The following is a 24,796-nucleotide window of genomic DNA, read 5'->3' as shown; positions in this document are numbered from 1 at the left end:
CGAACATATGCTACCTGCTTCGAGCTTGGTGCAGGTGGTAGGTCCTTCCACTGCTATAAGGTGTTTCGCTAAGAAGGGTCCACGCCCCCCGCCCGGGCTGCAGCCTGCGGAGCAGCCTGGGGGTCCCGCAGGGCTAAGCCAGAGTGTGTGCAGCCCCTGGTGAGGGGCTGGGGGAAAGCAGCAGGGGGTGCAGGTGCCTCTCTTTGCCGTCCCCCCCCTTGTCCCCCGTCTCATCTCTGAAGCAGTCTCCCCCGGCCCTGCCCCAGACCTGGGAGACAGATCAGGGCTAATGGGTCCTAATTATAGCCCCTCTGGGGGTCGATGGAGCCCCGGGCCCTGGAGGGGCAGGGCTGGTGCGTGAGGGCACGGCCGCCTGGCTGGAAGGGCTGGGGGGCAGCAGGGAGCTGGCAGACAAGGAGTCTTGAGGCCGCTTCCCCTCAGGACCCTCCCCCAGGGCGGGGGGGCTCCCGCCTTACTGGTGGCTGGGTACCCTGAGGAGGCACAGGGCTGGGCTCCGGGAGGGGCCGATGGGCACTGGGAAGGATTGCTTGGCTGTGACTCTCCAGGTCTGGTTTTAGAAGAAGCTCAGGGCTGGTTGCAGAAGAGGGAGGAGGGGGGCAGGGCTGAGTGGGAATCATGGGGGTGTCGGGGAGCAGCGTCACAGGAGGTCAGCCCTGGGCGTCCTCAGGGCCACCAGAAGCCGTGCGGGGGAGGAAGATGGGGGTGGGCAGGGTGGGGTCCCCGTGGTCGTGTGCCAGCTCTGGAAGGGCCCTGGAGGAGGGATTTAACCAGACAGATGGCCCTGGGCCGTGAGGTCTTCTGGGAGTGGAGGAGGGGTCTGTCCAAGGGCAGAGGGCCTGAGGACTTCTCCTCCGAGCCCTGTCCTGGGCGTGGGTTAGGGCTAGAGGTGCCCCTACCTCCTTCCCAGGCAGGGTGGGGCGCAGCCCATGGGAGATCCCAGGCTTCCTTCTAGAACCTCCCGTGGCCTCCTGTGCATCCATGGTCTGTGCTGCTGGCCGGTCAGTCTGTGACCGTGTGCTGGGCTGGCCTTCCCAGTCTGGGGACTGCGCTGCTGAGGGGACAGGGGACGTGGGGAGATAGCAGGAGGCGGGAGAGAGAGGCCCCCTCCCGGTTGCATCAGCTGAGCCCGTTACATAACCGAGCTGGGCACGGCCAGCGTGCGGGGGTGGCTTTCCCAGGCGGTCTCTTTGCAGCTCCGGGGGAGGTGGAGGCCGGTGGGAGAATGGGCAGGCGTGGACGGGCATCTCCTCGTCAGCCTGGCTCCCCGCCAGCCATGTCACTGTCCCCAGAGCCCTCCACTCCAGGATGACTGGGGGTCCCTATGAACGTTTCCAACTGGCCCCGAAATCCTTGCCTCTCCCTTGCCAGGGCTCAGGGGACAGGACGGGCTCGGGTCCTGCTGCCCTAGCCTGGCTCCCCTCAAAGCCTGCCCACGTTAAACCCAGCTTCGGGCCTGCCCTCGCTGCCCGCCCCGTGGGCCGTAGCCCTGGCCAGGGCCACAGCATCTGTGCCCACCACGTGGTCCTGTCCTCAGCCCTGCGCCTGTCTGCCATTCAGGACCGCTGAGCTGGCTTCCCGGGGAAGGCCAGCGCTCAGGCCACCCTCGTGTCACCTGCACGGCAGCTCCCTCACCTGTCTGGAGTTGGTCTCTCTCTGTGTCTGTGTTTGCCTGGCAGGATGGGGAGGGGACTGAGACTTGGGCATGCCCTGTCCCCGTGGACTCCTGGGGGGGCCGGACAAGACAGGGCTAGCACTTGCTTCCTGGGGGGCAGGGCCACAGGCCCCCTGGCAGCCCTGGAGGAGGGCCCTGGGGCAGAGGGGCGCTGAGACAGAGGGTGCAGCCCCCGCCTTCCCTGGGTAGGGGTGTGGTACGTGTGGGAACTGGCCCTCCAGGTGTGGGCGGGACGGGCATTCACTGGGCCACCAGCATCACCAGCGCCCTCTAGCCGCACCCAGAGTGTGGTGATGGGCGCCTTCCCCCTCCCCTCTGGGGACTCTAGTGGGCAGGGTCCCAGGCCCTGGGGTGGACCCCTCTGGACGATGGGCGATGTTGGAGCGCCCAGGGTGTGTCCAAGCATCTGTGGGTCTGGCGCGTTCAACAGCCAGGATGTTGTACTCTAAAATTTTTAGACTTCCTGGGCGGGGTTGGGGGCCTATCATTTAAACCCGATTCAGTGAGGACACTGCCCATTTCCCATATGAAAGTCCCCTGCGTGGCCCTGGGACTTTCTGCCCTCCTAAGGGTCTCCCAGGGTGGCAGCCCCACAGTGGGGTCCCGCTCGAGGCAGACCCCAGACCGAGCGAGACTCCCTGTCGTGTCCCCCCACCCCCGTGCACATGGGCAGTGAAGGCCGTGGGATGGGGGATAAGCTGCTGGTGTGGAGGCTGGCTGGCTTGTGGACCCCTTTTGTGGACTCTTTGGAGGTTGTGCCGGTGCCTACTGGAAGCTTCCTTCATCCCTGGCAGGCAGATGCATAGCTCTAGTCTGGGTGGCTTGTTCTTGCGGTGTCTTTTTGCTGCCGTCTGCCCCCAAGAGGGCCCTCCCGCTCTCCGCACCCCCAGCCCTGGGGCCCACGTCTGGTCCCAGGAACCCAGGGCTCGTGCCCTTTCTCACCCCTGACTTCCTGGGTGGGAGTTAGGCCCCAGCCACGGGCTCCCTTTGGGGGCAGCAAGAAGCATGTAGCCTGCAGCTTCTTCTAAGATCCCCACGTGACACACCCCCCTGCTCCCCCCAGCCTTTCCAGTGCGTGAAGGAATGAGGATTCAGGAAAGGCGGGCAGCTTCTAGAAAACCCACCTCTCTGTGGACCGTCACATCGTCCCGAGCGCCCAGCGGAGTGTGTTTGGCATCCTGCTGTGTGTGTCCGGGTACCTGTGACGGGGAGTGGGCCTGGCAGGTGCGGGTGGGGACCAGGCAGCGGGGGGCAGTGTGGTCCTCGAATCCCCATTAAGGGGAGCCCTGACATCCCCCGCGCTGGTCTCTCCTCCAAGCTCCCGGGCGCTTGCTCCAAGGTACCAGGTGGTCCCAGGGGGATGTGACCTGTACGTCCCTGTCATCCTGCACTCACAGGCTCTCTCCTGGCCACGCCGTGGCCCTCTGGAGGGCGGAGGTGGGCCTCGACCCCTCCCTGGGCCAGCTGGAGATGGCTTTGTGACTCCGTGGGGCTGCTTTCTCCCTGGGGAGCCATGTCCACAAGGCCTCTTACTTGGTCATTTGTTGTTTTTTTTTAAATTTTTTAAATCTATTTTATTTTATTTATTTATTTTTGGCTGCGTTGGGTCTTCGTTGCTGCGGCGCGGGCTTTTCTCTAGTTGTGGCGAGCGGGGGGGGGGCTACTCTTCATTGCGGTGCGCGGGCTTCTCATCGCGGTGGCTTCTCTTGTGGAGCACGGGCTCTAGGCACACAGGCTCAGTAGTTGTGGCCCGCGGGCTCTAGAGCGCAGGCTCAGTAGTTGTGGCGCATGGGCTTAGTTGCTCTGCGGCATGTGGGATCTTCCCGGACCAGGGTTCGAACCCGTGTCCTCTGCATTGGCAGGTGGATTCTTAACCACTGCGCCACCAGGGAAGCCCTGGTCGTTTGTTTTTGCTTCAGTTTCCCAAGCACTGTCATAGCAGGGTAGGTGGTTATTGTTCCATTTTGCAGGTTGAGAGGAGGAGAGGCCCAGAGAGGTGGGGTGATGTGACACAGCCCAAGGGGCTGGGGTTCCACTCCGCGGGTTTGGGGGTGGCTTTGAGGGGTTGGGGCAGGGGAACTAGATGGAGAAGGCGGGGAGGGGTGGGAATGGGCTGGGGAGGGCAGGGTGGCCGTGATCCGGCACAGTTGGGTGGCAGAGGAACTGACTGTCCCAGCGGGCCTTGCCTCTCACTCTGTGTCCCTGGGGGTCTTCCTGAAGGAAGCAGCGGAGTAACCCCCTCCCCCTTCTGATTCTTCCAGAAGAAGAAGATGGTGGCCTTGAAGGTTTCGATGACTTTTTCCCTGAGGAGCCCGTGAGCCTTCCCAAGAAGAAGAAGTCCAAGAAGCTCAAGGACAACAGGTCCAAAGGGACGAGGAAGAAGAAAGAGGTGAGTGGGGCTGGGCCACGCGGGCGTCCTGACTGCTTCTCCTGGGCCTGTGGAGAAAGACGTGGGCTCCCGGGACCATCTGGCAGAGGGGTGCCTCCCGAGAGCTGAGCCTGCGTGAGAAACACCAAAACCAGTGTCTGGTGTGGGCAGCGTCCCCACGGACACCTGCCCCGAGATGTATCTCAAGTGTCCTGTCCTTTTTTTTTTCTTTTTTTTTTTTGGCCGCACAGCACGGCTTGCGGGATCTTAGTTTCCTGACCAGGGATTGAACCCGGGCCACGGCAGTGAGAGTACGGAGTCCTAAGCACTGGACCGCCAGGGAATTCCCAAGTGTACTTTTTTATTTTTGGCTGCGTTGGGTCTTCGTAGCTGCGCGCGAGCTTTCTCTAGTTGTGGCGAGTGGGGGCTACTCTTTGTTGAGGTGCGTGGGCTTCTCATTGCGGTGGCTTCTCGTTGTGGAGCACGGGCTCTAGGCGCGCGGGCTTTAGTAGTTGCGGCACGTGGGCTCAGTAGTTGTGGCTCGTGGGCTCTAGAGCGCAGGCTCAGTAGTTGTGGCACACGGGCTTTGGTGCTCTGCGGCATGTGGGATCTTCCCGGACCAGGGCTCAAACCCGTGTCCCCTGCACTGGCAGGCGGATGCTTAACCACTGCACCAGCAGGGAAGTTCCTACTGTGTTCTTAAACAGGGTGTGCTGGGGTGTTTATTCTTTTCTCCTTGGTGTCTGTCCTGGGCCATGACAACATGGGGTCCCCGGCGCTCCCTCCCCTTCACTGGAGGCCCCTATTCCCGCTTGCACCTGTGTCCACTGCCTCTGTGCTCTTGGTGGTGCCTTCCGCTACCCGCTCCGTATCTGCCTCCTGCCAGCTGTCTGTTCCTCTGGTTTGCTGCTTCCAACCTGTTGTGAGTTGGAATCCTGGTGAGCAAGATACAAATGGGAGAAGAGTAAGGAGACCCTGGTGAGGGATGGGTCTCCTATGAGTAACTCGTGTGAGCATTTCTAGAATGCCCCGCGTGGACTCACTTCATCCTCAACAACAACCTTGGGAGTCGGGGGCAGGGATGGTCATCACCACCCGACAGAGGGGGAAACCGGGGCTGCCTCGTAGCTTAAAGCCCTCGGCGCTTGGAGGGGACGGTCATAGGGTCATAGGGCAACGTGGGGACTCCCGTCTCTCACCTTGTGAGAGCTGCCACCTCTCCTCGGCGTCACTCGATCCTTCCGGTGGCTTTATGGGGAGGGGCTGGTGTGCACCTTGCTTTACAGATGAGGCTCAGAGATGAACTTGCCAGGGGTCACAGCAACACAGCTGAGATCTGGCCCTGGGGATGTCCGGCTGCCCCCTGCCCCCCAGCCTGGTCCTCCCCTGGCCCGCCTGCTCCGAGGGGAAGCGCTGTCGATCCTCTGGCCTTCTCGCCTCCCCTGCCCAGAGGAGACCCACCTGGCCCAGCCTCAGAGGGGAGGCGGTCGGGGGTGTTATCGCCCTCGGTGGCCCTGGGACAGAGTAGCAGTGTGTGTGGGGGGTGCCCTGTGGAGATGTTCTGACGTGGCCTTAAAGGCCACCGTGGGCCTCTGGCTCGTCCCCTGCAAGGCTTTGTGCAGAGGGGCCCGTAGTATGACTTAACTCTGGAGGGTCCCTAAACAGGCTGCAGGGGCAGGATGGAGGAGACTCCTGAGGACAAAGGGCCTGTGATGGTGGGCAGGCGATGGGTGGTGGAGTTTCTTCCCCACATCTCCCCAGGCCACTGCCCACACCTGTCTGAGCCTTGCCTCTGTGTCTGTAGTAAGGGGAGCATCACCTATCCACACCCACCTGCTTGTTTGGGGGCAAATCAGATATGGGCCACCAGGGCGTCTTCACGTGAGAGGTGCCACGGTGAAGGCCAGTGGCCCTCGGGGGCATCCAGGGTGTCAGCCTGCAAGCGTCTGGAGGGCAGGGCCTGCCCTGGGCGGTGCCCCGGGTCCCCATAGTGGTTGGCCCCTGGCTGGCCTGCCTGGAGCTCAGGGACTGCGGCAGGGAGGTGTCAGCCGCACCTCCTCCAGCTGGAACCACGCAGGTACGTCCTGCCTGTGTTCTCTGGTGAGCTTGGGGTCAGCATTTCTTACCAGGTCCGCCCCCTGTTCGGCTCTCCTGGCTCCCGGGAAGGACCTCCTTAGGACAGCTGCCCTGTCCAGTCTCCTGGCCAAAGCTGCCCCGAAGCCTCTCCCTGCCCGCTTGCGGCCACACCCGGCTGTCCGTCTCCTCTGGCGCGCATAGACGACCCTTTCTCCCCCCAGAGGGACCCTGAGCCTCCTCCGAGCCCAGCACTGCCCCTGTCCGATGCCACCCTCCATCTCTGTTGCCCCTCAGCTTTGTTCTCACTGCCTGGGCTCCTGGCATCCTTCCAGGATTGACAGGTCTATACCCTCCCGGGACACCCCACCCCTAACCCCGCGGCTGGTACGTGGGCTGCACGTGGGCAGGTTGTGAGCTGCCGCTTCCTGTCCCCATTATCCAGGAGGGGCAGTGGAGGTAGGAGAGGGGAAGAGGGGGTGGCCCATGCCTGGAGGCTCCCCCCACACCCCCGAGGGAGGTGCTGTGGACCGGGTCCCCCTGCTGTGGGGAGGGGGCTCCGAATTCCCTGCTGCAGCTCCCCCCAGCCCCTCCCGCATCCTGGCCCGCAGGTCTGTCTTTGTTGGGGGCAGAGGTTAGATGGCTCAGGGCCAGCGGGGCCCTGGGATGCAGGGGCCGACTTCCTGGTTGAAGCTCTGAAATCTTGGCTCTGTTGTGGCCGCTGCTGTCAGCCCTCAGACCTGATGCTCTGTGGATGCGGGGTGGAGGTAGATTCTAGGGTCCCGGGGCGTCCCGCGCAAGCACCTTCTCCCCAGCGATTTCTCTCCCTCTCCCGAAGCTTCTTTCTTGGGAACTGGGAGGGAGGCTCTCGTCTCTCACTGCTGTGGTCTGAGCATGGCGTCTGTGCTGTATCCATCTCTTCCTGGGTCTCCCTTGCCCTCCTTCTCCCTCCTCTGCATGTCTTCTCCGCCCCCCCCACCCCCCCCCCACCCCCGTCCCTTCCTCTCTCCTCCTCTCCTCCATTCCACTCTCCCTCCCCTCACTTCCTCTCCCTCTCTCCTTCCTCTCTCTACTGAGATGCAGTTCCTGGATCTCAAAGGAGATGGAGGCCAGGGTAGACTGGAGGGCCCCCGCAGATGACCGGGCGCTGCCAGCCAGGCCCCCAAGGTGGCCCTCGGGCCACTGCTGCGCCCTCCCCAGCATTGCTGAGAGTCTGGCTTGGCAGCTCTCAGATGTCAACAGTCTGAGCCAGAGAGCAGGGTCCTGGCCGCCCTGTGCACACTGCCCGCCCGCCCGCCTGCAGAGCCCAGTCCTCGGGATGTGGGGAGGGGAATGTCACCCCTTTTCTCCTTTTCATCTCCAACCAGGTGGCCCCAACACAAGGCGCTGGGTGGAGGGAGCAGAGGGCCCCCGGTGGTGGAACCCATGTAGCGGCAGGTTTTTTGGGGGTGGGGTGGAGGGACAGGCAGCAAGTCGTGAATTCTGATTTACATAAAATAACCGGGGCTTCGGCCGGAACCTGAGCATATGCAGATGAAGCTCCTTGTCAGACCCAGCGCAGGAGGGAGAAAGGATTTCAACCTGTGCTGCAGCGGTTACCATAGCAACCAATTATTCAGTGCTAAATTATAACTGTTTATAACACTCGTGAATGGGAAGGCTCATATTTCATTCTTTCTTTTTCCCTCTCAGTCTCGAAGGACCCCAAATTGAGAATGACCAACTCTCTGAGTCCTTCCTTTTGAGTTTAAATGCCTGCTTTTTAGAGAGATGTGGTATGTGCTGAGTGCTGGGCGTAGAGGGAAGGGAGAGAGGGATGCGAGGCCTGGATCGAAAGACATCTGCAGAGCTGGGGGAGGAAGGGTGGGCATAGACTGCCCGCTCGGGGTCCCCAGGGCCTTCACGGGTGGCACGCTGTGCCTTCAGTGGGCCCGGGGCTCAGGGCAGAGACCCCTCCTCCCTACCCCCAGTTCCTCGCATACCCAGCCTGGGTGTAGGATTGAAGGCAGCTTTGCAGATGGGTTCTGTTGGGACTCCAAGTTCCCTTAGATCCTTCTGCCATCCAGGGCATCCCCTATAGTCCTGCCCGGGGCTGCTGCAGCCCAGAGGGCACAGCATCAGGGTCACAGCCCCAGCTGGTCCTGATGTTCAGAGCCCACAGTGTGGCTCGGGGCTCAGCTTGGTTCGGGGCTTTATTAGGGCATTTTTGCTCTGTGCCTGTGTCTCCTCCCTGAGTGTGGCTTGGCCCGCACTCTCCCCTGTAAGTTTCGAGATACCGAATGGTGAGCCTACTCCTGGTTCCTGGTCATTCCTCCCCTTCTTGCCACTGGCCAACCTGCATCCCTCCAGGTCCTGCTGTTGGGTCACTCCTCTTCGAGTTGTTTTCAGAACCACTCGCTGCCCTTCCGCTTGCCCCTTTCTCTGCAAGGGAAGATTTTGGAATAACAGAACACAGAAAAAAGGAGGCCCTGGTCTAGATGTGTCCAAACAGCTGGATACAGAGAGACGCTGTGGATACAGACTGATTGTACCATCGAGAAAACCACCTCCAAAGACCTGTCCTGCACCCCGCCCTCCACCAGCCTCCCGGGTGGGCAGGGGGGCTTGGACGAGATCGGGATGCAGGTGGGGGAGGAGGCAGGGCAGAGAGGGGATCAGGGAATGGGCGGGGAGCCGGGGAATTGAGGAATCTGCCTTCTCCTTGGCCAGGCTTTCCCCGGTGCAGGTAGACAGGGCAGGGAGGGGTCTGCGCCTTCCCTGAAACGAGGGGCTGCCGTCATTGTCGTCCCGCGCTGGGCCGCAGGGGCGCTGACTGTCCTGCTGGGCCGCAGGGGCGCTGACTGTCCTGCTGTAGCTCCGGCTCATTCCTCGAGAAGAAACGTTGCCCTCCTGTCCCCCCACTTAGCCCCGGAGTGGCTGCTGGACTAACACACTCCTGGCAGTGCACAGCTTGGGGCCTTCTGCCAGACGTGCTCCACCTGCCCGCACCCCCCCCACCACCACTGTGCACACGCACCGACAGGGCGTCTGCTGGAGGCGCCTTCCCCGCCCTCCCTGGAGACCTCCAGCTCCCTCTGGGCCCTGCGTTCAGAGCTGTGCTGGCCACTCCCCACCTCTCCTGCACTTGGGATGTGGCGTGCAGGCTCCCCAGCAGACACTCAGGGCACCTCCCCCTCAGGTGCGGTCACACAGCCCCTTCTGGGCGTCCTGCTGCCCGTCTGCACTGTAGTTGCTGCCCAGCTGCAGGCACTGTCCGTGCACTTGGCTTTAGTCCAGCCCCGATTTGCAGACACGAGGTGGGATGAGGCTCGTGTCCTCCGGTTTGTGGTCCTGGCTGCGTCTTCAGCTTCCGAGCAGAGTCGGGGGCATCACGGGTACTTGGGACTCTCCTACTTCAAAATGCTTGAGGCCTTCTCTCTCACGTGATCTCCTTTGTCCCTCTTACCGCCCTGCGTAGCACCCCCATTTCACACACAAGGAGGCTGAGGTCAGGATGCTGCAGTGACTTTTTGCCCAATTCCGGACTAGCAAGGGTCAGAGCTCCGAGACAGTCTGTGCCCTGCAGCCTCCCCAGGGAGCCCCCGGACCCACCGTGGGTCCTCCTGTCTCTTCCCTGCTCTGGTTCGCGGGGTCCCCGGGGCAGCTGAGGGCCAGCCCCACGGCCCTCCCTCGGCGGGCCCCACAGCCTCTGTCCGCGGTGCTGAAGCCTGTGGCACTTCCCTCCTCCCATCCTTACCTGTGCGGGGGTGTGGCTGGGATAGAGCCTGTCTCTCAGGTCTGTCGAAGGGTGCTCTTTCCAAGCTGGCCAAGCGCTACATCCTTGGGGGAAATGGACATCCCTGTCTGACCCCTGCCTCCCCAGAGGACCGAGGCAGGGCTGGGAGCTGTGGCCATGAGCCCTGGGAACGGGATCGCGTGCAAGGCTGTCCTGCCCTGGGCAGGCTCCGGCAGCAGCCAGGAGCGGCGCACTGCCCCTGGAGCCCGCCCGGTGTGGCCGACCGAGTCAGTATTCCGGGAAGGCCCAGAGGCTCTGCTGCCTGCCAGCCACCAGCCAGCACACTGACTCAGCGGCTTAACGGGCATAAAAGGTTTGGGAGCCGAGCAGCAGGAGAGTCAGGAAGTGCAGGGACCCCACGGGTGGGTCCTTTCCCAGCTGTGTCTCAGGAAGAGTCTCCCTCCTGGGAAAAGACTCTCAACTCCACGGTGCGGCTGGAAAGGGCAGAGCGGGCGGGGGGCCTCCCAAGACAGACCCACTGCCCTTGCTGCCCTCCTTCTCTGCATCTGCTCCCTCCCCTGCCCACTTCCTTCCTCTCCCTCCTCCCCGCCTTTCTCCTCCCTCTCCACCTCCTCTTTTGCCTCCCTCCCTCATTGCTCCTTCCGGAGCTCACATCCTTCATTTCTCCAGTTCTTTCTTCATCTCTTCCGTGCCTCTCTTTGCCGCCTCTAAACCGCCAGCATGAAGATGCCAAGTGTCATCTTCACTGGAGCGTCCGTGCCTGGCCTCTCCTGCAGACCCAGGCCGGGAGGGGCCTAATCAGCCTGCTTGCCTCTTGAAAAGCCCCGAATACACAGCTTTCTCAGCTTTCTCGCAGGGGCAGTGCCTTTCTGATGGGGATGCTCTGTCTGTAAACACCCTTATCTCCATATAAATGGGCCATTTTCTGCCTGTATGGATGGAAACTGAATCGAGGAAACCAAGCTTAAGAGCTGCCTCAATTACTTTGTCTCATATTGAGATGAGCAGCCGGGGTTCGGGCGCTGGGGAGGGTGGGCTCGTGCCTTAGCAGCGTCCGGAGAGCGCACAGGCAGATGAAACCGGGATGTGCGCTCCGTGTTAATCACAGGTTTCACTTGACACACACGACTCCATAGGATGCAAAGATGAACAGAGAGGAGAGGATCTGGGAGCCGGGGCGGAAGTTGGGGGCTCTTCTCCAGCATGGACCGCATTTTGGTTTTTGGCTTTGGGCATGATATCCTCTCTACGAGCGCCTGGGTCCGAGTGCCATCGCTGACACGCGTTACAGTCCCAAAGCCCATAGAAACCTGAAACAGGGCCGTCTAAGCGGGCTACACTGAGCTTGCCTGGTGGGGGCGTGTGTCTTCACCCGAGGCCTCGACTCACCTGCACAGCACCATTTGTCACCAACCAGTCATTGGGGACGAGACCCTTACCCCGTGCTGGCTCAGGGCAGCCCCTCTGTCTGGGATTTAGTGGTCTGGTGGGTGAGACTCTGCCAGGAGGCCGCTCTCAGGGCAGTGCTGCTGCCTGGGACTCTGCATTTTCTTTGGGCCCCTGTTGTTCTCACCGTCCACCTTTCTCTTCCAGGGGAGCAATGATGAGCTGTCGGAAAATGAAGAGGATCTGGAAGAGAAGTCGGACAGTGAGGGCAGCGACTACTCCCCAAATAAAAAGAAGAAGAAAAAACTCAAGGACAAGAAGGAGAAAAAAGCCAAGCGAAAAAAGAAAGATGATGATGAGGACGACAACGATGACGGATGCCTCAAGGTAACCCTGACGCCTGGCTGGGGGACCCTGCTTGGACGAGCTGAGCCTCCTGCTGTCAGCTCCCTGCCCTGCAGGGGCCCCTGTGGGCAAAGGACCAGAGCATCCTTTCCCGCGAAGGGCCGTCGGGGCAGATGGGTGTGTGTGTGTGAGTGCACGCGCAGGAAGGTTGGACACAACTTTGTGAGAAATACCGTAGCCACAGGTCTCGGAGACACGTTAGAAATAACAGTGGATGGCACTCAGGAGTTTGGGGAAGAAGTCGTGCGGCCTCTTGCTGATGTATTGTCCGCTGTTTGCCCAGCTTGAGCGGTCAGCCGTTTCTGAGGAGAGCGATGGTCTGAACTCAAGTTTGGTGTCAGGAACCTCTTGGTCGGAGCAGTTTGGGAGACTAAAACAAATGGAGCTTTCGCTAAGAAGAAGTGGCTGGACAGCTCCGCTTATGGTGGAAGGGGGCCTTAGCACGTGTTCCGAAATTCATCCCACATGGGCACCCAGGAGAGTGTCCCAGGGAACGAGAGTCATGGAAGCTATAGCGATGGGCCTGCAGCTCTCCCCTGGGGAGAAGCCTCTTCCCGGTGAAAGTGGGGCATGATGTGGCCCCTGGAATGTCAAGGCCGCTCCTTGCGGGGGGTGCTCCGCGGGGGTGGGGGGAGGGGCCGAGGGTAGGGCGGCAGATGGGCTCTGGGTCCTGGGTCTCTGGGTCGGGCAGGGGCAGATGGCGGATGACAGCACCTCATCTGGGAACCTCCTGCTGCCTTCGATCTTTGATGAGGCTCAGTCTGGGCTGGCCGTGGATTTGAAGATAAGTGCTCCGTAAACGTTAGCATGTGAGTTAGTGCTGGCGGTGTCCCGACACCCGGAGGGAGCTCGTTAGTTGGCAGGTGTGTTATGAGTCACCTGTGACTGATGACAGCTGAGAAGCTGACAGATTTGGAAGATGAACTTACAGGAGTGATTCAGGGTTGTCCTGTAATAATGTCATCGCTCACTTGCTGCTCTGCTTCGTGGTGGGAAGCTCCAGGACTGGCTGTGTGTCAGGAGCAGGTTGGCCAAGGGAGGGGGCCCCACGTGGGAGCACCTCTGAACTGCCACAGAGAACAGGAGGTCAGGAAGCGGGTCCCTTGGGGCCGAGGGAGGCCGTGTGTTCTGCCTGGGTGGCCTTCCCTGGCTGGAGCAGACGGCCCAACTCTGAGGGGCTTAGGCAGTAAAAGGGGTCTGTTGGATCAGCAGCCGTAAGAGTTGAGAGGCAAGGGGGCTTCCAGCTAGGGGGACCCAGTGGTGTCATCCAGGGCCCTGTTTCTTTGCCTTTGGAGGGTCAGCTTTGGGTTCGGGCCAGGCACCCTCGTGGCTGGGAATGTGTGTAGCAGCAGTGCAGGGCTTCGTGGACACCCCCTGCCCCATCCAGCAGGAGGGAAAGCTGGCTTGTGTCCTAGCTGTCCGCACAGGAGACCCAGGGGTGCCCCTGCCTGGACCGGTTGAGTCACATGCCCCCTGGATCAGTGACTGTGGCCTGGGATGGCGTGTGCTGATTGGTGGAATGGATCTGTGGGTGGGGCTGGCACAGCTCAGGGCTGCCTGGAGCAAATGGGAAATCGGGGTGAGGGCCCTGTTCCAAGCACCTGTGCTAACTCCGTCCCTCCTGTGACGTAGGTGCTGTTATCCCCATTTTGCAGATGGGGAAGCTGAGGCATAGCGAGATGAAGTAGCTCGCCCACCTCTCACTGCTAGTATGTGGCAGAGCCAGGATCGGAGCCTGCCTCTGTCCAGCAGGTTCCAGTCTCATAGCCAGCACCACCGCCCACCCCTCCCTTCCTAGCCATCCGGGGTCTGCTTTGTGACCTGACGCCTGGGCTGGCTGGCTGTCTTTGTGCCCTTGGGAACTCGCGCACCTCCCTGGGCTTCGGTGCCCCATCTGGAGAGTGAAGCAGGAGCCGAGGGACCCTCTCTGGGCTCTGCCCTGAGCTGGGCCACTGCCCTGACCAGGGCACACCTTCCTGGTCCCCGAACCCGCAGTGACCTGCCCTTTCACGAGGTCCAAGTGTGACTGTACTAGGTGATCTCCTGGGGTGGACAGAGTGAGTCCTGATATTATTCCTGCCCTGGACATGCACATGGCTTCCCCCCAAACCCCCGCATTAGCCCCCCAGGCGTGTGGCCCGCACCCCGTCACGAGCTGGCTTCTGGGCCGTTCCCACTGATCAAGGGGCTGGCGGCCTGAGATGCTGTAGGATGTTTTCAGTGGTGGGTGAGAACTGCTCTCGTTAAGTTGCTGACATAATCCCCCTGCTTTTCCGAGGCGCCCTGGGTGGGGCCCTGGTGGGGGGTTCAGGGTAAAAGGACCCCCACCTCTCATTCCACCTCCGGCCTGTGTGTCCGTAGGAGCCCAAGTCCTCGGGGCAGCTCATGGCCGAGTGGGGCCTGGATGACGTGGACTACCCGTTCTCGGAGGCCGACTATCACACGCTGACCAACTACAAAGCCTTCAGCCAGTTCCTCAGGTGGGCCTCGGGGCCACCATGGCTGGGCATCCACGGAGACTGCCCTCGAGGCCTGCCTCCCCCGGGGGCACCAAGTGGGGTGGCCAGAGGGGCAGGGCCCTGGGCTCCTGGGGTGGGCTTCCAGGCTGGGGTGGGCTTCCAGGCTGACATTGACCCTGGGCAGAGCTGGCAGGAGGGGCAGGCAGGACCCTTCCATCTCAACAGGTGGTCCTGCTTTCCCTCGCTGGTCCTACCCCCAGGGATGGCAACCCCAGTCATTCCCAGGGGTCTTGAGCCCCCGTGGCCACACTCAGCTCTAAAAGAAATGGGACTAGACCCCTGCCTCTGGCCCCTCGGGTCTTACAGGGTCTGAAAACCCAATTAGAAGATCACCGGCCACATAAACAGGGAATCGGGAGCCTTGGGGCTGGACTGCTGTCTCTGTCTTGGTCCTCTTCCCTGCCCTCCTTTCTGCCCAGCTTTCCCAGTTTGCTGTATATGCCAGGTGTGGGACTTGGGAGAAGAAGGGTGGGCCCTGCGGGGGGTCACATGGGGGTCTCATCCCTTCCACGGGGCTGTCCTCACCTTCCTGCCTCTCCCCCCACGCAGGCCACTCATCGCCAAGAAGAACCCGAAGATCCCCATGTCCAAAATGATGACCGTCCTGGGTGCCAAGTGGCGAGAGTTCAGCGCCAACAACCCCTTTAAGGGCAGCTCGGCGGCGGCAGCCGCAGCAGCGGTGGCCGCGGCCGTGGAGACGGTCACCATCGCGCCTCCGCTGGCCATCAGCCCCCAGCAGGCACCCCAGCCTGTGCCCGTCCGCAAGGCCAAGACCAAGGAGGGCAAGGGTAAGGCTGCACCCAGTCCTGCTGGCAGAGGGCTCCCAGGCCCTACAGTCTGGGACAAACGGGCCCGTCTCTATCAAGGACCCAGTGCCTTGGTTGACCTTGGACCCACCCACCCTTCCTCAGCTGTGTTGTGGCATCTGCCCTGCCTCTCTCTTGGGGCTGCTGGCGAAGTGGAGGAGGCGGTGGGCTCAGAGCTTTGGGAGTTTTCCCAGGTGTGGAGGAGGGGACAGAGGTGTGGCCCGTGCTACTGGGAGTTAGGGGGCTCTTGGGTTGGAGCCTGCACCATTCCCAGGGGGAAGGGGTCCCAAGGTGACCCGTGGATCGCTCTCCTCTGAGCACCCGGCCCTTGGGGTAACGGATGTACATGGGCGTGGGCGTGGACAGGGCCGCCTTCCCAGGGAGGCCAGGAAGGAGGTCCAGATACAAAATCAGACTCTGTGGTGGTGTCTGGGTGGGGAGAATAGGGACAGCAGAGGCTCTCTGTGACTTGAAGTTCTAGGGGAGGGACCTTTCTTCCCCGGATGGAGGATTTATGGCCCCACTGGGAGCAGGGACATTGATCTCCCCGGGGCTCTGAGTGGTGGTGTTGCCTGCAGCTCACCTTCCTGGGTGCCCTGACCTGGGTTTTTTTGGCTGCGTTGGGTCTTCGTTGCTGCACGTGGGCTTTCTCTCGTTGCGGCGAGCGGGGTCTACTCTTCATTGCGGTGTGTGGGCTTCTCATTGCAGTGGCTTCTCTTGTTGCGGAGCACGGGCTCTAGGTGCATGGGCTTCAGTAGTTGTGGCACGCGGGCTCGGTAGTTGTGGCTCGTGGGCTCTAGAGCACAGGCTCAGGAGTTGTGGCGCACAGGCTTAGGGTCTCCGCGGCATGTGGGATCTTCCCGGACCAGGGATCGAACCCGTGTCCCCCGCATTGGCAGGCGGATTCGTAACCACTGCGCCACCAAGGAAGTCCCCTGACCTGGGTTTTGATGGGGGGCAGAGCGGACGCTGGGGACCCCTTGTTTCTGCCCCAAGGAGCTTTGGTTTCTGGGATAATGCCTCCCTGTAGCAGGTCCCACAGGGGGCCCCAGTGGGTGAGTGACGCGGGCTTTAGAGACTGCTTCCGCTCCCCTCCCTTGCTGTCTGCACAGCCAGGCTTCTTTCTCATTTCCTGTCGGGCTCCAGCTGCTGAGCTATCGATTCCCTGAGCTGCCTATTCAGAGCCTGAAAAATTGAAATAGATTTTCCGTGGCGCCACTGAGGTTACAGCTGGGCTCGCAGACCCAGCTCTCTGTGTGTGATGTGGGCGGAGGAGGGCCTGGGGCGAGGCCATCTGCCTTTAGGCCCCCACTTGCCCTGCTCGGCCTGGTGGGAGAGGCTGCTGGGGGTGGGCATTACTCCCCAGGTGACTAATTGTCCTGTGACCAGTTCCATAAAAACAACCTCACCCCTGCTGGCCACCTGGGAGCCAGCATTTCCTGGGGATGATGGGCAGAGGCGAGGGCGGTCTTGAGTGGTGCTGGTGTGTGGGGTATGGCAGACAGCCCGGAGGCTGGCAGCTGGGGAAAGGGCTTCTTGCCCTAGCACATCCCTCCAGGGCCTAGGTATGGTCCGCAGGTGGGTCGGTGTGCCCTTAGTGGCCCGGAGGCTGGCAGCTGGGGAAAGGGCTTCTTGCCCTAGCACATCCCTCCAGGGCCTAGGATGGTCCGCAGGTGGGTCGGTGTGCCCTCAGTGGCGCTGGGGGCTGGTGGCTCCACTGGGGACAGCTCCTTTCTGGGGAGAGGGATGGGACAGGGCTGTTCCTAAGATGGCAGCACAGCGGCCAGAGCGGGGACTGGGCCAGGGTTCTTCTCTGGCTTCCCTTCTGCTGTGCAAGGACGTCACCTTTCCGAGCCTCAGTCTTCTCATCCGAGAAGGGGCAGCGGCAGAAACCACCCTTTCCTTAAAGCGGGTTCTCAAGGCCAAGTGAGAGCATGGCGGTGAGTGAGTGAGCCGTGGCGGGCGCTGGCTATTCCACCGGTGCTTTTCAGGGCCTGGAGTGAGGAAGAAGATCAAAGGCTCCAAGGATGTGAAGAAAAAGGGCAAAGGGAGAAAGGTGGCCGGGCTCAAGTTCCGCTTCGGAGGGGTTGGCAGCAAGAGGAAGAAAGGCTCCTCGGTGAGTGTGAGTGTGAGTGTGTGTGTGTGTGTGTGTGTGTGTGTGTGTGTGTGAGAGTGCGAGTGTGAGTGTGTGTGCGTGCGTGTGTGTGTGTGTAACATGCAAAGGTTGGGTGACGTGGAAAGCAGGGCTATCAGTTCATTCTCCTGAACCAGGCAGGGGGCAGGTCTTGTACACACCATCCCCCCGCCCCTGCCCCAGACTCTCCCATTCTACATTCAGGCCTGCTGAGCCTGTTTCCCCACCTGACTGGTGAGGGGCTCAGCCTGGATCCTTCCAAGGCCCCCTGTAGCTTGGACTCTGGGTGGGTAGCTCTCCTGCCCACCTTGCTGAGCTGGGGGCTCAGTCCTGGCTCCTTCCGCCCCAACTGCCTCTCCATCTGGGCAGCAGGCGGGAGAGTCCTGGGGGGCGCCTGGATGCCCAGGTCTGCTGGGAGGGCAGGCCCCAGGAAGGTGGCATGTAGGCAGGATAGGGCTGGGCTGGAACCCTGCCCCTCCCTTGCCCTCCCAGGGCCAGCTCTGTCACCAGCTTTGGAATGACCCTAAGTCCGTGTCTGAGCCTTTGAGCCCTCTTTCTCCGGGGGTAGAGGCATCACCCCCATCCTGCCCCTACAGGGCACCTGTTTCCCTCACCTGACCCAGCCCTGCGGAGGGGCAGAGATGGAAGCCATCTCTTTGTCCCTTCATAGGGGCAAGTGACAGGTCTCAAGTTTAGCTGCTGTGGAGGGGAGCACGGAGCAGCAGGCATGGTCCAGCCCGGAGCTGGTGGTCCAGCTCAGGTTAGCTTTGAGCACAGACTAATGTGCTAGGCCCTCTGCTCCACCACGGTGGGCCCTGCTCGGGAGCTGCTCGCAGGCTGGAAGGGCTTGGGCACATGCGCTGGGAGAGAGCCAACGACAGGCAGATGGGACAGGTCGGACCTGGCACAAGGCTGTGCAACAGGTCTCATTAGGGAGAGATCTGGGAAGGCTCCTTGGGGGAGGTGTCCTTAGGGCTTCCCCTTGAGGGATGTGTAGGAGTTTGGCAGGGTGGAGGGCAGGGCCTGGGAGGGTTCCGGAGGTGGAAAGTGTGGGGAGGGTCTGAGGGCTGGAGAGCAGGGCTTGGGGAGGAGGGTGGAAGGCCATCAGGCTGGACCGGTGGGCTGAGGGTTTTCTAGCTGGGTGGAGGGACGAGATGAACCAGAGACAGACAGCACTGTGCCTCTGGAGCCTCCCCTGTGCCCTGCCCCGCCCCCCAGGCCTGCGAAGCCTGGAGATGAGCCCCCAGGGCTGGCTCCGGGCTCACAGCACCTCCTCCCCCCCCCCCCCCCCCCCCCCCCCCCCCCCCCCCCCGCCTCCACAGAGTGAGGAGGAGCAGCGGGAGGGGTCGGACTTGGACACTGCCAGCATCCACAGCGCCTCCGTGCGCTCGGAGTGTTCTGCCCTGATGGGGAGGAAGAGCAAGAGGAGGCGCCAGAAGAAGAGAAGTAAGAGTCCTGTCTGCACGGTTCACATGGCCACCGCGGCGCATGTGGGCATGCAGAGCCCCCTCGGGGAGCGGAGAAGGGCACCCCTCAGCAGGAAGCCCCCCTGTGCTTCCTCAAGCACCCTGGCCTCTGTGGTTAGGAGAGGGGGTCCTGTCGAAGTGAGTCTGCATACGTTAGGGACCCGTGATGTGAGCCACCCCAGGGCATTTGCACTGGCAGAGGGGGGCACAGGAGGAGTTGCTTCTTAACCTCATCCACCCTCTACCCATGTATCCCCTCAGCCCCATTCCTCTACCCATCCTCGTTCCCCCTCTCCATCCTCGTTCCCTCCCTCCCTTGTCTTTATTTATCCAGCCATTCATCTTTCCATGCATTCACCCATCTTTCTTCTTTCCTTCCTTCTCCCTCCTTCCCTTCCTTTCCTTTTATCCATCTTCCATCCATCCCTTCACCCCTTTACTCTTTCAGTCCTCCTGTTGACCCTGTCTGTCCACCCACCACCCAACATCTATTGAGAGCCTAGTATGCGCCAGGGCAGCCTGGCGTGGAGATTGGCTGTGCACTGGGAGTGGGAACAAGGCCCTCCATGACTGCCTCTGCCCCCTCCGCAGTTGATGACGGTGATGGCTATGAGACGGACCACCAGGACTACTGTGAGGTGTGCCAGCAGGGTGGGGAGATCATCCTGTGCGACACCTGCCCGAGGGCCTACCACCTCGTCTGCCTGGACCCAGAGCTGGAGAAAGCTCCCGAGGGCAAGTGGAGCTGTCCCCACTGTGTAAGCCCTTGGCAGACGCACCGGGGCGGGATTTTGTCTGTGCCTGGCTTCCGGACTCCTGCACGGTCTTCTGGGGCAGAACATGGGGAAGTGCGAGTGGGAGGGAGGGAGTCGCTCCCTGGTGGAGGTGGGGTCCTGGTCCAGGGTGCCTCCACCTGGACTCCCCCCCTCCAGGAGAAGGAGGGGATCCAGTGGGAGCCGAAGGACGACGACGACGAGGAGGAGGAGGGCGGCTGCGAGGAGGAGGAGGACGACCACATGGAGTTCTGCCGCGTATGCAAGGACGGCGGCGAGCTGCTCTGCTGCGACGCCTGCCCCTCCTCCTACCACCTGCACTGCCTCAACCCGCCGCTGCCCGAGATCCCAAACGGTGAATGGCTCTGCCCGCGCTGTACTGTGAGTGTTACGCCGGCCCGCGCCGAACGCCCCGCCCCCGGCAAGGCCCCGCCCACAACGACCAGGCCCCTCCCCCGGCAAGGCCCTGCGCACAAAGGTCCCACCCACCGAGGCCCCGCCCCAGCAGGCCCTGTCCACCAAAGCCCCGCCTCCCCCGGCCCAGGCCACGCCCACCACGCCCATCGCCCATGCTGCTCCAGGCCTCACCTACGAAGGCCCCGCCTGGCTCTCCGCCTACCAAGACCTTTAACCCGCCCCTTCCCGTCCAGGACACGCCCCACGAGTACCCACCCAACCCCCGCCGCCACCGCCCCGTCGGGGCTCAGTCCCAGGCCCCCTCCCATGTGCCCCGAGTCCCGGCCACCGCCTCGCCCTGGCCTGCTCTGCTTGCAATCCCCTTCACACTTTCTGGAAACAGCCGCTATGAGAAGAGAGAAGCGGTGGTGATAATCCCACCACCGCCCACCACAGCCACCGTTTACTGGGCATCCCTCTAACACCTACTGAGTTTTCCAGTACCAGGCCTTTCGTTATTCCCATTTTTAGATGAGAAAACTGAGGCTCAGGGAGGTAAAGTGACTTGCCCAAGGCCACACAAGGCTGAACTGTCCACTCAGACTCAGACTGGACCTGGCTCTTGTCACAGGGCTGGGGGTGGCGAGAGGGTAGGAGGCCTTTGGGGCTGGGGCCTCAGTTTCTGCGGGGAGAGGAGAGCACCCGCCCCTCCCCCCACCATTCACTGTAGGCATTTGAAGGCCACCATGCTCCGAGTTGTCCCCAGCCCACCCCTAGTGCTGGGTCCCCCACCCTGTGGATCCTGGGCTGTGCCGTGCCAGCCCTCGGTTACCTGTGTGCATGTGGGCTTCTGTTATGCGTGTGTATGTGTGTGTGCACGTGTGTGTGTGCAGACCCGTATCGCCTCATCAGCGTGCACGGCATGGGTGGTCTCCTGAGGACAGAGTGGTGTCTTGGAGTCGCTGTGGTGCTGTCTGACTTGGAGTAGTACAGCTTGTTGGAGGGAGCCTCGGGGTGGGGCCCTGCAGCTAAGCCCTGAACTTGGGGACCCTCCTCTGTCCACAGTGTCCCCCGCTGAAGGGCAAAGTCCAGCGGATCCTGCATTGGAGGTGGACAGAGCCCCCAGCCCCCTTCATGGTGGGGCTGCCGGGGTCCGACGTAGAGCCTGGCGTTCCACCACCCAAGCCCCTAGAGGGCATCCCGGAGAGAGAGTTTTTTGTCAAGTGGGCTGGGCTCTCCTACTGGCACTGCTCCTGGGTGAAGGAGCTGCAGGTGAGGCACCTGGGCAGGTGTGGCTGTGCTCAGGACCTAAACGCCCTGGCCAGCTCCCCGAGTGAGGGGCATTGCTGGGAGTTGGGGAGGGGGAGGCGGAAGGTGAGGATTGGCTTGCTTGGGACCCAGGCTGGGGGCTGGGGGAGCTGGGTTGGGGGACATGGGGGGGTTCACGGCCCATCTCCCTCCTGTAACCTCTGCCCCCTCTGCGAGCAGCTGGAGCTCTACCACACGGTGATGTATCGCAACTACCAAAGAAAGAACGACATGGACGAGCCACCGCCCTTTGACTATGGCTCTGGCGATGAGGATGGCAAGAGCGAGAAAAGGAAGAACAAAGACCCCCTCTATGCCAAGATGGAGGAGCGCTTCTACCGCTACGGCATCAAGCCCGAGTGGATGATGGTCCACCGCATCCTGAACCACAGGTGTGTGCTCGGCGGGTGGGGCCCTGCGCCTCGCTGAGGTGGGTGCCTGCAGGTCTGGGACACCTGTTAACTGGGCTCAGGACCACGCGTGGCTGTGGTGGCGGAAGGGGCCCCACTGTCGGTGATGTGACTGTCCAGCTGGAGGGGTCTTCGTGCACCTGGGTACGTGGATGCACACGTGTGTAAACTTGCATGTGCATGCGTGTCACTCTCATGGTAGAGCAGTTCCTAAGTCATATGTCTAAAGAGGCAACTTGACGAACGGCCAGTGGAAGCTGTAGATGGGACACTTGGGGGGTCGGGACCCTTGTGCTCCTGGCATCAGTGCTTGATACCTGCCGGAAGGTCCTGGGGACCTGGGTGGGCCTGAGCTGTGGAGTGAGTACATGCTTGCTGCTCCTTTATAACACAGCTGACACCACCGAGTGCCATCTATCAAGAGGTAGGTGTTTTATTTCCGCCTTCGTGTTTATGGATGCCAGCACGGTTAAGTCACTTGCCCAGAGTCACACAGGCAAGAGGCAGGGGTGCTAGGATTTGAACCCAGTGCTTTTCTGAGGGCAGGACTTGCTTTCTTAGCCACTGTTCCAAACCCCAGTGCCCCTGCAACAGCTCTTTGTTGAGCAGTGTGAAATTGCCCAGGTGACGGTGGTCAGAGGCTGCAGAGACCAGACGCAGACACCAAGGCAGGGGGGCCCCGGACTGCAAGAGTGGCTTTGGTTTGGTGGGGAGGTGGGAGGTTTTGCTCATTCTTTTTTTTTAATTAGTTAATTAATTTTATTTATTTTTGGCTGCATGGGGTCTTTGTTGTTGCGTGTGGGTTTTCTCTAGTTGCCGTGAGCAGGGACTGCTCTTCGTTGTGGTGCGTGGCCTCCCATCTCCCTCTGCTCTGCCACTTCTCTTGTTGCAGAGCATGGGCTCTAGGTGCGCGGGCTTCAGTAGTTGTGACTCACAGGCTCAGTAGTTGGGGCGCACGGGCTTAGTTGCTCCGTGGCATGTGGGATCTTCCCGGACCAGGGCTCGAACCTGTGTCCCCTGCGTTGGCAGGCAGATTCTTAACCACTGCGCCACCAGGGAAGCCCCTCTTGCTCATTCTTGAGCTCAGGCGCTTGAGAACCGGCGGTGGCTGACAGGTGGGCTCAGGGTGGGGCCCACGGAGGCTCTGCCTCGGGGGGACTTGGGATCCAGCAGACCACAGGCGTCCCGAAGGCAGGAGTTGGGTAGAGCAGAGTTTAAGAACCTGATCCTGTCAGTCGGATTTCAGCCCTGGCTCCCATTTTCCGGGCTCTGTGCTTCTGTGTTTCTCACGTGAAATGGGATAATGAGAGTACCCACCCCACAGGGCTGCCGCGGGGGTTCAAGGAGTGTGCCAGCGCCTGCTAGCGTGGCCGTCAGGAAGATGGGCCAGGGGAATTTGAAAAAGTACTCCCTCGACTATGAAATGCCTCATCCTCCCATCCCCAGCCCTCATGTGACCTGAGCCCCCCCCCCCCCCCCCCCCCGTTGAACTGATCCACAATTTTTTTACCTTTGTTAAATTGCATGTTCAAAACAAAAGTGGCAAGTTTTCTCCCTGCCTTCAAAGCGGGGTAGGTGAATTTCCTCCAAATGTATTACCTGAATGGAGTCTGAGTAATAACCAATCATTTATTGAAAAAAAAAAATCCATCGGTTTCCACAGTGACTGGGGATCGGTCTTTCTGTCCATGGCCCCCAGGCTAGCCGTGGCACCCCTGGCCCTGCAGCGCTGCCCTGGCTTGGTTGCCCAGTGCACTCAGGTTGGGTGGGAGGCCCCAGGCCCCTCCCAGGAGCCACATTCAAGCTGCAGTGCAAGGTGCTTCTCTGCAGCAACCCCTCTGGGCTGCTGGCTGGGGCATCAGGTCCGTGTCCGCGGGGGTCTTTGGGAGAGGGCATCCCACCTGCAAGAATTACATTCGTCTCTACTTTGCAGGGATTGGCCCCAGACCGGGATGGGCACCCCTCCAGTCCTTGGGAGGTTTTTTCTTTTTTTTTTTGGCCACTCCGTGCGGCATGCGGGATCTTAGTTCCCCGACCAGGGATGAAACCCGTGCCCCCTGCAGTGGAAGCTCGGAGTCTTAACCACTGGACCGCCAGGGAAGTCCCTCTTTGGGAGTTTTTTTTTTTTTTTTTTGCCGTACGTGGGCCTCTCACCGTTGTGGCCTCTCCCGTTGCGAACACAGCCTCCGGATGCGCAGGCTCAGCGGCCATGGCTCACGGGCCCAGCTGCTCCGCGGCATGTGGGATCTTCCCGGACCGAGGCACGAACCCGAGTCCCCTGCATTGGCAGGCGGACTCTCAAACACTGCGCCACCAAGGAAGCCCCCTCTTTGGGAGTTTTTAAGCGAGAAAACGAAGGTCTGTGGTCAGGGGAGAACCATCTGACTCAGTAATTGAGAATTCCGGGGGAATCCTCATGACTGAATGGGATTCACAGCCACCGAGGATGGAGTGGATGCTGGTTCTGTGCTCCCCCATTAGCGTGGCCTCCCAGATGTCCCTCTGCTCTGCCACTCAACCTGTTCCCTCCTCCCTCCCTCTCACTAGCTGTGTGGCCTTGGCCAAGCTGTCTCACCTCTCTGGAGTCCCTGCCTGGTGCCGCCCTCCTGGCTGGGGCTCCCAGGGGACCGCGGGGGTGAGAGGCTTTGCATCCTGTGAGGTGCCCTCCGTGGACTCTTGCCTGGGTGACCCGCCCTCCTCCATCTGTTTACCATGTTGCAGCTTCGACAAAAAGGGGGATGTGCATTACCTGATCAAGTGGAAAGACCTGCCCTACGACCAGTGCACCTGGGAGATTGACGACATTGACATCCCCTACTACGACAACCTGAAGCAGGCCTACTGGGGCCACAGGTGGGCCACGGTGGGGCCCCTGGGCGGGGCCTCCCACCCCCCACCAGCCTGAGCTCTGCTCTCATCATCCTGTGCTCTTTCCCAGGGAATTGATGCTGGGGGAGGACGCCAGGCTGCCCAAGAGGCTGGTCAAGAAGGGCAAGAAGCTGAAGGACGACAAACAGGAGAAGCCCCCGGACACGCCCATTGTGGATGTGAGCGGGGAGGGGCCCCGGGGTGGGGTTGCCAGGGCCTCCACCGAGGCTTGGCCGTGGCGGAGGGTATGGTCTCCGGAGGTCTCCGGAGAACTCGTACTGCGGGTCTATGCACACGGAGCCGCACCTGTGCAGGAGGGGGCTCTACGGCTCAGTCAGGGACAAGGGTGACAGGACCCAGCCCTTCCCCGCAGGGGAGGGCTCACACCCTGGGGTCTGGGTCCCCCAGCCTCATGCAGAGCGGCAGCTCCTGGGGGACAGAGCGATTTGAAGGAT

The 24,796-nt window shown here is 61.5% G+C and overlaps 1 protein-coding gene across 2 annotated transcripts in view; it reads left to right on the top strand.

Annotated features, from left to right (window-relative positions):
* Positions 1 to 24,796, top strand: part of CHD5 (chromodomain helicase DNA binding protein 5) — a 65,849-nt gene that overhangs the window by 5,980 nt on the left and 35,073 nt on the right. For both annotated transcript variants that reach the window (XM_060013362.1, XM_060013357.1), the window contains exons 2-13: positions 3,955 to 4,082; positions 11,464 to 11,643; positions 14,023 to 14,141; positions 14,730 to 14,968; positions 16,978 to 17,102; positions 18,443 to 18,566; positions 19,178 to 19,344; positions 19,519 to 19,740; positions 20,821 to 21,027; positions 21,244 to 21,455; positions 24,195 to 24,326; positions 24,412 to 24,520. In XM_060013362.1, coding sequence (XP_059869345.1) covers positions 3,955 to 4,082; positions 11,464 to 11,643; positions 14,023 to 14,141; positions 14,730 to 14,968; positions 16,978 to 17,102; positions 18,443 to 18,566; positions 19,178 to 19,344; positions 19,519 to 19,740; positions 20,821 to 21,027; positions 21,244 to 21,455; positions 24,195 to 24,326; positions 24,412 to 24,520 — 1,964 coding nt within the window. The remainder of the gene's footprint in view (positions 1 to 3,954; positions 4,083 to 11,463; positions 11,644 to 14,022; positions 14,142 to 14,729; positions 14,969 to 16,977; positions 17,103 to 18,442; positions 18,567 to 19,177; positions 19,345 to 19,518; positions 19,741 to 20,820; positions 21,028 to 21,243; positions 21,456 to 24,194; positions 24,327 to 24,411; positions 24,521 to 24,796) is intronic.

The sequence above is a fragment of the Delphinus delphis genome, chromosome 1, assembly GCF_949987515.2.
Source record: "Delphinus delphis chromosome 1, mDelDel1.2, whole genome shotgun sequence".
Taxonomy (NCBI): domain Eukaryota; kingdom Metazoa; phylum Chordata; class Mammalia; order Artiodactyla; family Delphinidae; genus Delphinus; species Delphinus delphis.
The sequence above is the reverse complement of the archived record's forward strand: the minus strand, read 5'-3'. Positions and strand labels throughout refer to the sequence as shown.